Source organism: Cotesia typhae, unplaced genomic scaffold (assembly GCF_013202065.1).
Source record: "Cotesia typhae breed Kobodo isofemale line unplaced genomic scaffold, CoteBio_Ctyphae contig_48, whole genome shotgun sequence".
NCBI classification, from domain to species: domain Eukaryota; kingdom Metazoa; phylum Arthropoda; class Insecta; order Hymenoptera; family Braconidae; genus Cotesia; species Cotesia typhae.
In genome coordinates this window covers 3,880,788-3,893,472 of record NW_027423756.1, presented here as the reverse complement: position 1 = coordinate 3,893,472, position 12,685 = coordinate 3,880,788, and the positions used below count along the sequence as shown (strand labels likewise).

The following is a 12,685-nucleotide window of genomic DNA, read 5'->3' as shown; positions in this document are numbered from 1 at the left end:
ATCAACGTGAATATAATATACTTGGAAATATGCACTCAAAAAAAAAGTTTTCTGCTCGGCACTATTTACTGTATTACAAGGAGAATAGTGTATCGTTACTAATACAATCCGTATAGCTACGAGTAGCAGTCTGGATAGCGACCGTCACTATCCATTCGGGTGCCATGCACGATAGTATTGCTACCGTACCCCGTGCAAAAAAAATTCTGATTCATTATGAACTTAATTCCGATTTTCATAATGAAATTTAAAATTAGACACAAATCTGAATTTATTTCGAAATCAATTTAACTTAAGGATAGCGTAAAATAGTTTGGAGGAAAAACAGTATGATTATTATTTTGAAATTCCAATATGAATTAATAATGGATTAGATGTAAAAATGAAAGAATTTACATTAAGATGTAATTTAGATACTGCAGTGACTGAATTTTAATTTCACTCCAATGTCAAACGAGTAATTATTATTACAAATTCTACGTTTTCATAATATTAATATGGATTCATAATAAATTCATAAAAAAAAATAACATTATAATAAGTTTGTTTACCGTTGTTGAGACAGGGTTAATTTACAGATTCTTCATCTTTATTTTCTTTTAAATATCAATTAGATTCAATAATCATCAGAAAATGACTACTTACTTGAAATTTAGATTTAGTCCACTTACAATGGTATGAATGATTTTATAAATAATTAAAATTTATAATCGATTCATATTGACTCAATTCTTCAATTACTATAAATCAATCGATAATAAATTTATTCTTTATTTGAAAATACATGTAAATAAAACAAGTTTATAAAAATTAGTTTATGGTTATAGTTCACTCTTAAGAATAATGTAAGTATTTAAAATCATTTTGAGTTACAGTGTCTTTATTAACATTTTATCATAATGAAGTTAATTAAATTTAAGCCAAGTTTAATAGTTATTTAAGTTACAAAATTTACAATAGTAATTTTTACACTCTTCTTAATAATACTGTGCTCTTCACATCTTATCTCAGTCTATTTCAGTTAAATTAATCGGTCTCATGACAAAAAAGTATTAGGCTGAGTTTCATCAAAATTTTTAACAAAAAAACAAACAGTTATCAAATTATTTATGTCTATAGCTAGTTGAAGTCCTCCAGAATGCGTACACAAATCAATAATATCAATTAAAGTGTTAGAAATAATAGATTTCACTCGAGAACATTTGCTGATAATTGCGAAAAAATTACTATTATTACAATAAACATTACATGGAACATTTTTGCAAGAACAAACTTTAATAAATTCATCGATTATACCAATACTATGCCTATTATTATGATTATAAACAACAATAGATGAACTGGTTTTTTTTTTACGTTCGTAAATTTTAGAATCATAAACTAAATTATTTTTAAATAAGCGTTTGAATCTATAAATATTTTTAGGAGCTGAAAGGTCAATATTACTATTTTCAAAAATGGTTCGCAATGGGTCTGAAAGATTGCACTTAACTATTGTTCCTATTATAGAACATTTTTCTGAAAGATGTATAAGCTTTCGTTTCTCAAATGAAATAATTCTAATTTTTTACAAAATTCTTTGACGTTATTATTTTCTTGAATTGCTTCCGACTTTAAGTCTATCAAATTATTAAAAACTGACAACGCTGAACAGATTTGTAGTTGTGCATAGCGAGTGCCTTGCACTAAACGCCCAAATGATCCATTCAAATTTTCATATGCAAAACAAGATGTTACAGGTAATGGACCAAATTTACTAACAGCATCCGGAAGATGATATAAGCAGTACAAATTACAAGTCATATGAGTTAGACCGTACAAATCTTTAAACTGAGAAATATAAATTTTGATCGAAGTTAACGAAACAGATATCATTTTTTGGCTTATAGATGTGTAGCTTAAATAGCTGATAGCGGTCACTAAAAGCTTATGATGTTCTAAATATTTTTCTAGCATAATTGAATTCAAAATTGGGATTGAATAGTATAACAGCCATTGTTTCCACTCTGATGCTTTCCAATATTTATAATCATAAACTGATCGCGTTAATCGAGATACAAATCCGGGGGGGAGAAATAGATCGAATGTTATCATCTACTGTACTCAAATGTTCATACAGAGAGAAAACATTATTACTGTAACAACAGTCAAACCATAGACTAAATAATTTCTTAATAACCACTAAATATACACAGTGCATAACATCGACAATCGTTGTGTTAAAAACGTCATAAACGATTTGACTTTAAACTGTAGGACCTTTGATTCCATTTACAGATTTTTTCGTTTGAACAGCTTTTTACTGTCATTAATAGCTTCTTCAGTAGTTCGAACATGCAATTTCTTTTGAAAGGATAAATACGCCTTTTGTTGAAATATTTACTTTGGATTGTGCAATGACAACAACCAAATATTGCCTTGTGTCCTTTCATGTTCAAAAAACTAGCTTTTGCTGGTAAATCACCAGTCCCACAAATAATCATCCCTCGAACCCGTAAAAGAGAATTTAAGTCAGGCGTTCTGCACTAGATACCTGATAGATTTTTGTAAATCATTGCGAAAACTATTTAAAAACAAATTTGGTTGTGGCTTCACTCCAAACCAAATTCCCGCCAGCAATAAATTTTCTTTTTTTGTCCGATCTTTAAATGGAAGTTCATTTATTGTTAGGTAAAACGGCCATAAGCTAAATTTTGATGACTTAAAAAGTGAAATACCGTCTGTGTTCCAAGTAAACGAAATATTCGAAGGGCGTGATAAAAATCCGTTATTTTTAAAAAACGACTGGTAAATTTTCCCATCCCAAATATCTTCTAAATTTTTTTCATTTATTTTTTGTCTGTTAAATCGTCCTTGTAAAGAATTATAGAAATTAGGTCGCTTAAAAAGATTTAATAATTGTGGCACTAACGGAACTTCAATAAAATAACTTGTTTCCACTATTTTCTTACATTTTTGGCAGAAATTTTTTTGATTATCTATTTTAGTAAAGCACACAGAGCAGAAAAAATGACGTCTAATTGGTGACTGAATATTTTTACAAAATTTTCGAAAAAAATACAAAAATTTTATACAAAAATTAGGCTTAATGCAATGTAGGCTTATGAGTGACAGCAAATCGGCTAATAAAGCTTTTGTCACCAAATGACGGATCATAAATGACAAAATACATAAGACGCTTTCGCCTAAGGTTAAGGGAGCATTAGGATAAATAGGAGAATTTAGATGTTCATTATAAAAACTAGACTCATCTGGCATACAATCAGATCTATTATCAAAATCATCGCTATCAGATTCACTATCATCGGACTGACTATCATACGATTGACTTCCATTCCACTCGCTGAAGTTATGATCATCAGAGTCACTGAAAATAGATTCACAATCCGTGCTACTTAAAAAATCCATGAAATCATCATCTGATTCATCGTTGTCGACATTATTATAATGATCATTGATATTTTCACAGTAGTTATTATGATAATCGTCCGTATTTTCGATATCATCTATTTCGGAATAGTCACTTGTATCACAATAACTTGTATTGCCACCGTCTGAAATTTATAATTGTTTATAAAGAAATGAGTATTTTTACATTGAAAATGAATATAAACTTTAGTTAGATTGCTTAAAGATATCAATAAATTTGAAAATACACTTCTTACAAAAACTAAAGGGAACTTTTTGAAATTTTTGTTTAATGTGCGCCCTTTTGTCTTTAAGAATTTTTTTCTCTTAAAGTCAAAAAGATATTCATTAATGAAAATATTGATTTTTCATGTTTTCAGTAATTTTTTATATTGTTAGTATTTTGGGGGTGAAATTTTAGATACGTCTCTTTGGCATTAAGGACACGATATGTTGAATTCGAGTAACGTCATAATGATGCACTTATAAATTCAGATTTGGACGTATCGTAACCTAAATAATTTTTTTTCATAGTAGTAGAAATTGTTACAATTCGAAAATATTAAGCTTTTCTATGTTATATGTACATGAAACAATATGATTTTGTATGATACTTTTATCCTTATAGAATTTTTATTATGCTGAAATTAACAAAAACCTGATTTGTCGTTTTGTTAATCAAAAAAATTTATCTAGAAGTCTACAAATACAATTTCTTCATTTTGTAATTATTAATTTGTACACAGGAAAAAAACTTCTTGTGCCAAGAAAATTTTAAAGAAGACAAAAGTTATTGTGGAGCAAAGAGAAATTTTCTTGGCTCAAGATACTTTGTCTTCATTCAAGAAATTTTCAATCTTCCTTAATATTTTCTTGAGCCAAGAAAATTTACCCTCCATCAGTCAAGAATTTTTTTCAGTGTATAATATACTATAATGCACTTTTGAATTTTGGATTTTTAATAATTAATTCAAATAGCTTAATAACTGGTGAATGAGGGAAATTAAAAAAATAGACGACAAAAGTGGATACAAATTTGTGAAAAAAGTAGAAAAAAAATTTATTTCATTTAGTTTGTCAATTTATTCATGCTTTCTAAATATCGGGCCATGCAAGGTATAGTAAAACCTCTAAAAATTTTTAATTCTGAAGTAAAAGTCAAAAACAATTTGTTTTTTATCTATAAGTTACAAAAAATTGAAAAAAATGTTTGTTATAAAAAAGTTGTAGATGCGTCAAAAAAATGAAAGAATTATAAACAGGTAAGTATTAAAAGAATTTTATGAAATCTCTAGATTTCATATATCTACTTATATAAGCATGAATCAATCTATTTAATTAACCCAAGAATAAAATTCACTATTTTTTTTTACTTTTGAATTTTTCAGATCAACGGTAAATAAAAAGAAATACACGTCTTTTACAATTTCACTCCCTTACATATCCGTACTTTTATATCCATACAAAAAGACACTGAATTAGATGAACATAAATGTTAAAAGTTTTCTTCCGGGCTAATTTTCGTAAGTAATTTTATTTTGTATAATTTACTTCGGATATGTTTGCTTATTCATATAACATCAGTTAAATACCTGTTTTACTGCTTGATACAGTCGATTCGTCAGTAGAATAATCATTGATTTCATCATCAGTTCCAAATAAAGTTTTTTTAATTCGATATTGCGTTGACCTTGAAAGATGTTCAAGCTTTTTTCCACTGAACATATTTCTAAATAGAAATCAGTCTCTTAATCAATTAAGATACATGTATCATTTTCGATAACTCAATTATATTTTATGTCGATAAAAAACACTTACATAATTTAAATGCAGGTCAGACCTTTTTTTATTATTTATTTATTTTTTATTTATAGTTAAGAAAAAAAAACATAGAAAATTTCTAAAAAATAATCAAGATTTGCGAAATTCTCAAAACGAATATGATAAAAAGCAGTTGTATAGTTTCAAAATTCCTTTACGTATTATATTTAATATTTTTCACCGTCATTAAATCATTATTCGTAGATTAATTGAAAAAAAATCCGTTGCTCGCTAATTTGACATTGACAACTTTTTGTTTACTTTATTTGAATTTCATTTATTTACGTAACTTACTTCATATGTCTATCGTTGTTATTACTGACAAACTTCAAATAAAAATGTCACGAAAAATGACAGAAAAAATGTTTTCTCTCGTATTTTGGGAAGATTTACATACACACTCGGTAATTAAAACTAATTCCATTAAACACGCTAAAAAAGATGGAATGCTTACGGCCCGAAAACATAAAAAAGGATGGCTTTAAAAATTTTGTTGCAAGACGGTAAATTAATTTTTATTTTTTATTGTGTATTCTTTATTGACAAATTCTTATTAAATTATTGCTTTAAGATGACAAAGAATATTTAGAAATGGTTGATGTAGATGAAACTGGGAAAATTATTTTGAATAAAATTAAGCAAAAAGTTGACAAAGAACATAAGAAAATTAAACGAATCGAAACAAGCAGAGGTGTTAATCCAAAGACGAACGATGAAGAAATCGTATCGGCTAAATCTATTTTTGACGTTGATCCTGAAAAAACATCTACATCATCCGGTAAGCGGCGGGCTATTGGTTTCATTATGACTTCAAGTGATGAAGACAATGAACCTGGTAAAATAAGAGTTGTGCCAAGAAAAAAAAATAAAAATCAGACGCAAAATGGTATATTTATTATTAATTTCTTAAACTATGAAATAAATTGAAAAAGTCGTGAAAATATTTTTTCAGACTATGATGAATTCTCAGCGATGGGTGATGTCAGTGAAAATGAAGAAATTATAACCAATGTAAAACCAAGTTTCATCGAAGAAACTGGAAGAACCCAAATAGGCAGAAACGTTGATCGACCTAGGAATCTTGACCAGAATCGATTTTCTAAATCCTATTTTGGAGCTAATTTCCGTAAAGTATCTTCATTAACCGGCAAACGAAGAGCTATCAGTCCAATAATTTCTTCAAGTGATGACAACAGTGATTCTGATGGAGTGAGAGCTTTACCAAAAGAAGACAGTAAATACTGGATGAGAGATATTATGTTTTTTTTTTGCAATTTTTATTCTTTGTTTACAAATTCTTAAAATAATTTCTTTTCTTCCAGATCATGAGAAATCTTCAGAGAGAATTGATGTCAATAAAAACGAAAAACTTTTTCACAAGATCAGTCCGAATCTTGACGAAGAAAATGAAAGTCTCGATGCAAACAGAAATGTTCGTCAGCCAATAAATCGTGAAGAATATCAATCCTCCAGATCATATTTTAAAACAAATTTTGGGAAGATATTTTCCTTAACCGCCCAGTCAAAATTTAGAGATGAAATAGTAAAATCTAGTGATGAAGAGAATAACGCTGACGAAGCAATAGTTGATCAAGATTGTAAATTTACTTTGAGTTTTCTTTGTCAAGATAAATAAAAAAAATGTTATCATTATTTTACTTTTTACAGATGACAAAGCATTGAAGAAACTTAACGTGAATGAAAATAAAAAAATGGCCTCTAGCAATGTGACATCAAATGTCGAAACTGGCAAAAAAATACAAATCAAAAAAAAGATTCATCCTCTAATTAATGATGAAGAGACGGCTTTGTCCAGATCCTCCTTTACAGCTAATTACAACAAATTATCTTCTTTAACTGTTAAACAGAAAGCTAGTCACCCAATATTTACATCTAGTGATGAAGATAAGGACTCAAATGAAACTGAAGTTATACCAAAAAAAAGTAAGAATTATCTAGTCATAAATAAAATATTTATTTTTAAATCTTTATTAGAGAAAATAATTTAAAAATTTTTTTATATTTTTTATATTTTTTTATATTAATTTTAATTTTTTCAGATGTTGAAAAATCTACAAAAATTGTTGACGTTCATTTTGAGAGTCCAAGTTTAAAAATAAAAAATATAACTGCCCAGAAAGACAAACAATATGATTCATCAGTGAATAATGAAAAAATTTTATTCAGTCGACCTAAATTCAATACTGATTTACAAACATCATTTCCGTCAACCTCCCAGAACCTCAAAACAAATAAAACTGACGATCTGAAAAAACTAACTACTCTATTTACTAAGATGAACACTATTATTAGATTATGCAACTGACGAGGATACCGAACATGATGACATACAAATAAAAAATAGCAAAGTTTTCGTTAAAGAGATTAGAAATATTGAACCAATTTTACAAAAAAATAAACTCCAAACGCGTCTTGTCCAATATTCAATTTCCTCAGAAGATTCTAGTGACAATGACAATGATACTCAAGGTAATCGTCAAGTAGCTATATGAAAAAATTTTTATCTTTAATTTTTAATATAATTCCGTTATCGCATATAATACCTAACTTTATAAATAAACTATAAGATGTAAAACAAATTTTTTCATATTTATAGATAACAATCTTTCTAAAATAGGCTTTGATATCAAAGAAGTAGGAATCATTGACAAAATAAATAATACAAACAATGAATTAACGAAAGAAAGCAACAACGATAATAATCTAAAAGGTAAAAAGCAAAAACTTCAAGAAAAAAATGTGTCTATCCATTCTCTCAATTCTTCTGAAAACAAAATGAATTCAAGCTTAAAAGCTTCAAGAGATAGGAAACAGAAAATATCACCAACAAAAAGAAGTATGTAATTTTTTTGAATTATTATTTATTAACTATCAGAGTCTTTAGTGATGTCTACACCATAATTTTATTATCTTGATAAGTTTATTTTGAATAATTTCACCAATACTGCACTGATAAGTTTTATTTATTGAAGAAAGTAAATTATTACTGTTACTATCAAAGTTTTTATCCTTCTTATTTTTCATAATTTATATTGCTTTCGACAAAATATATATTTCTTCAATAAATATTTTTTTGGTAGATTCTCTTGAAACTAGAATCTTATGCATAGAACTTTTTTTCAACAATTAATAGTACTTAAGCTGGATTCGCCACTTCAAAATTTGTTTGTGATCTCTTTGATATTTTTATTGTTACTTAGTAGAATTTATTTTTAAAGATAATGATCGATCATTTACTTATAATCTTTTATCATTCACTTGTACAGAATCCTCTAAAATAGTTGATGACTCAAATGATGATGAAGTGTCCATGGAGGGTAATAATGATATATCTATATATCTATATATATTTATTAATGTCCCGATTTTTCAAATACATATAACATGAAGTTAATGTTTGTTTAATTTATATTCTAGATTTGAAACTCTTTAAACAATTTTTGCAATTTAAACGCAGTAATGAACGACAACTAGTGAAGTCGTCTGGGCATACAAAACAAAAAAAAAAAAAATAGTAAATACAAAAAGGAGGTATCGATAACATAAAATTAATCATATAAGTATATAATTTTGTCACACCTTACTAAACTGTAAATAATATTTTTTTTTTTTTCATATAGGTCGAGTTAATGGAGGAGTCGAATATCATGGTTAGTGAATATCGGTTGCTAATGATCACTAAATGCAACACTAAAAAGGCAGGTCAAATGATACGAGACTTATTCAGCCTGGTACTCGGAGAAGAAAAACCTTCGCGGATGGTTCCCCTGAAGCAAAAGGAAGGCAGGGAATTAATTCCCGAAGATATTTCCGAAGCAATTTTCCGTAATTATTAAAATTAACATTGAAATATTTTTTTCAATTAAACAACTGTCAATTTTTTCTTAACTTCTCGCTATGAAAATCAATTATTTTCTAAAAATCAGGAAGTTATTTCATTTTAAATGCAAAAATTTTTTTAGGTTCAATTTATTGATTAATAGAATAATCAATTAACTGATTTTTTTGTTTATTTCAGAATATGTTAATGCGAACGTGAGCAAAGGTCATGAAGTAAATGTGGATGAATTTCAAAATATTGTCGGTAGTATGTGTTGCACTATTCGTGGGAAATTTAAGGCTAAGGAAAAAGAAAAAAAAGATTGATTTGTTCAAAAAAAAAAAATTATGTTAGTTATTACGAGTTTAAGAATTTTGAAGAATCCCTTAAAAGTATTTTTTGATTATTTACACGGGATACTTGGAACTATTTTGTTTTTTTTTTTTCAATGATACATGGAATATTGTTCTTATCACCTAAATATAATTTTTTAAAATTTAAGCTCTCAATTTAAATTCAAATTAACTCATTTTCTGTCAAATTTTTTTCATTCAAAAATCATGTAGTGTACTTTTTTTTTATTTTTAAAATTTTCCCCCGTTTCGAAATATTATATTGATAAAAATTTTTACTTGTAAATTTAATGATATTCAAAAAAGCTTTGGACAATTTTTCTCTTACTCCTCACAAAAATTGTATCATTTATTAACATATTTATTATTGTCAAAGTTATTTTTCAAATTTTTTTTTTGTATACATTTTTAAAATTATTAGGCAAACGGCTCGTATTATCAAAAAATTATATTTAGTTTAGTGAGTTAAGTTATCTTGGATTTAGAATAATTTTGCTAAATTAAATTTCTTTGTAATAAAATGTTAATAAAAAAACTAACTTATAATGATTTTCAATACTTACTTTATTCTCAGAAACGAACTATGACCTTAAACTAATTTTTATGAACTTATTTTATTTAAATGTATTTTCAAATAAAGAATAAAGTTATAATCGATTGATTTATAGTAATTGAAGAATTGAGTCAATATGAATCGATTATAAATTTTAATTATTTATAAAATCATTCATACCATTGTAAGTAGACTAAATCTAAATTTCAAGTAAGTAGTCATTTTCTGATGATTATTGAATCTAATTGATATTTAAAAGAAAATAAAGATGAAGAACCTGTAAATTAACCCTGTCTCAGCAACGGTAAACAAACTTATTATAATGTTATTTCATTTTTTTATGAATTTATTATGAATCCATATTAATATTATAAAAACGTAGAATTTGTAATAATAATTACTCGTGTGACATTGGAGTGAAATTAAAATTCAGTCACTGCAGTATCTAAATTACATCTTAATGTAAATTCTTTCATTTTTACATCTAATCCATTATTAATTCATATTGGAATTTCAAAATAATAATCATACTGTTTTTCCTCCAAACTATTTTACGCTATTCTTAAGTTGAATTGATTTCGAAATAAATTCAGATTTGTGTCTAATTTTAAATTTCATTATGAAGATCGGAATTAAGTTCATAATGAATCATAAATTTTTTTGCACGGGGTTAGTATAAAGCTTTCCTAACCTCACTATCCTCTAGATAGTAACGTGTGTATCGTGACAGTAGCAATATCGTATCGTGCAAAGCAGAAAACTTTTTTTTCAGTGAAGGAAAAAAAAACTAATATTTTCTGTATCACGAAAAAATGTGCTTCACACTTATATGCTAACAGTGAAATGACTTATGCAAACATAATAAAAAGTCCTATGCTAACATAGAAATAATTCTAATAACATACGTATTTTTGCTACATTACATTAGTTATTTTTATTTAATTATAAATGAAAAAAGATTACTTGAACTGTTGTAATTTTTCGAAATAAGTTGTTTTGGAATAAGAAAAAATTTTTCTGACACACACAAGAAACAAATTTTTCGCGCCAAGAAAACTTTAAGGAAAACAAAAGTTATTTTGGAGCAAGAAGAAATTTTTTTGGCTCAAGAAATTTATAATGTCTCAAGGAACTTTGGCTTCATTCAAGAAATTTTCAATCTTCCTTAATATTTTCTTGAGCCAAGAAAATTTACACTTTACTCAAGAATTTTTTTTTCCAGTGTATAAAAAAATTTTGGTGCAGGCAAAATAATTTTCAACCAAAAAAGAATAGGTTCCTTATAACGAATTCAGCTGAAATTCGTCAACGCAGAATTTTTTCTTTCTAATGCGAAATGTTAACATAATCATATTCTCAAATTAGTGAAGATTTTCCACTCTGTGTTTCGTAAAAATTAGATTTATGTATATAAAATTTTGTGGATGTTATAATAGACTCAATATACATCTTCTGCATTTAAAAAAAAAAAAAAAAAAAAAAACTAATTTGATTTAAGAGAAAAATTTTTGAACCAAGAAACTAACTTTGAAGAACTTTATCGTCTTAATTTAAATATAAAAATTCTTAAACTGAGAAATTGTTTTTGATTTAAATAAATTTTAGTTGATTCAAAAATTTTTCGTCTCGATTCAAGACAATCTAATTCTTTCAAATGATTTTCTTGGTTCAATAGCTTTTTTCTAAAATCAAATAATTTTTCTTTTAGAGTGTGAATAAGAAGATAGAAAATTTTTTGAGTAGTTTCTAAAAATTTGATACTATCCTTGAAAATAAAATTAATTAAATAATAATAGTGAATAAATCAAACATTTAATTTTCCTAATATATTATGCATATTTCACCTACTTTCACATATACACACTTACGATCCCCACACCAATATTCTTTTCGACTCAAACACTACTGAAACTAAAATTCTGCGACTACACTTAGACGTAGTATTGTATATTGTTAGTATCTCGGCTAACATTCTTTTATTACAAATAATTTCACTGATTAATTAATTCTAATTACTTTTATAGACATAATTACGATTATTTGTTATTATTTTTCTAATTAGTGCTTGTTCTATCTCTAATTACATATTCTGAGCAGTGAAAAATTGCAATATAGATTGTAATTATAATTTGTCGTAGAAATGTTACTCTAAAATATAAATATTTATTTTAGAAAATAGGAAGGTTGCATACGATGGTAATAATTTTTGTTGTAAGAGTAAAAAATTTATTTCTCATCTTTAAAACGTCTTGGTTCAGATATGATAATTTTATTTTAATAAAAATTAGATTATTAATAGACTTTTTCATCTCGCATTATCTTATCCTTGAAAATGCCCAATACGTCAACCATAGTAATATATTTATTTATATATCACCAAGTTATAACTCACTTCGAATCATAGACAAAATGGAAATACCGAGAGATTGATTGCCCAGCTGTAGTTGATCGACGTGTTGGTGCCACCGCTAATTTCATTGGATATCTGATTAATTAACCGAGCCAATAGCAAGTGCGACTGCACCGGCTGCATACGGTAATTAATCATTTTGTACGTTGTGGTTCGGTAAACAAGCAGTATGTTGTATATAGTGCAAAGTTCTGTCCCAGAGCATTTGAGGGCAGCTTTTCGAAAAGCAGCCTCTATTCGGAAAGCTGCTGCTGTTGTTGTTGAAGAGAGAAAGGAGTAAGAGAAGAGACAAACGCAAC

The 12,685-nt window shown here is 26.9% G+C and overlaps 3 protein-coding genes across 4 annotated transcripts in view; all 3 read left to right on the top strand.

Annotated features, from left to right (window-relative positions):
• The window catches only part of LOC141529307 (uncharacterized), a 365,923-nt gene that overhangs the window by 287,468 nt on the left and 65,770 nt on the right, over window positions 1–12,685 (top strand). The gene's annotated exons all lie outside the window — the stretch shown is intronic.
• On the top strand, window positions 5,821–7,555 carry LOC141529331 (uncharacterized). The gene is made up of 5 exons (XM_074245831.1): window positions 5,821–6,115; window positions 6,182–6,463; window positions 6,552–6,827; window positions 6,898–7,173; window positions 7,290–7,555. The coding sequence occupies exons 1-5, from the start codon at window positions 5,821–5,823 to the stop codon at window positions 7,553–7,555; spliced, it is 1,395 nt and encodes a 464-aa protein (XP_074101932.1).
• Window positions 8,829–9,864, top strand: LOC141529983 (uncharacterized). The gene is made up of 2 exons (XM_074246796.1): window positions 8,829–9,075; window positions 9,269–9,864. The coding sequence occupies exons 1-2, from the start codon at window positions 8,880–8,882 to the stop codon at window positions 9,394–9,396; spliced, it is 324 nt and encodes a 107-aa protein (XP_074102897.1). The 5' UTR covers window positions 8,829–8,879; the 3' UTR covers window positions 9,397–9,864.

What these genes read in the sequence shown, in the direction of transcription:
- LOC141529331 (XM_074245831.1), top strand. Translation starts at nt 5,821, where the DNA reads ATGGTTGATGTAGATGAAACTGGGAAAATTATTTTGAATAAAATTAAG. An exon ending in TAAAAATCAGACGCAAAATG is followed by an intron (nt 6,116 to 6,181) that starts GTATATTTATTA and finishes ATATTTTTTCAG; the next exon opens with ACTATGATGAATTCTCAGCG. An exon ending in AGCTTTACCAAAAGAAGACA is followed by an intron (nt 6,464 to 6,551) that starts GTAAATACTGGA and finishes CTTTTCTTCCAG; the next exon opens with ATCATGAGAAATCTTCAGAG.
- LOC141529983 (XM_074246796.1), top strand. Translation starts at nt 8,880, where the DNA reads ATGGAGGAGTCGAATATCATGGTTAGTGAATATCGGTTGCTAATGATC. An exon ending in TATTTCCGAAGCAATTTTCC is followed by an intron (nt 9,076 to 9,268) that starts GTAATTATTAAA and finishes TGTTTATTTCAG; the next exon opens with AATATGTTAATGCGAACGTG.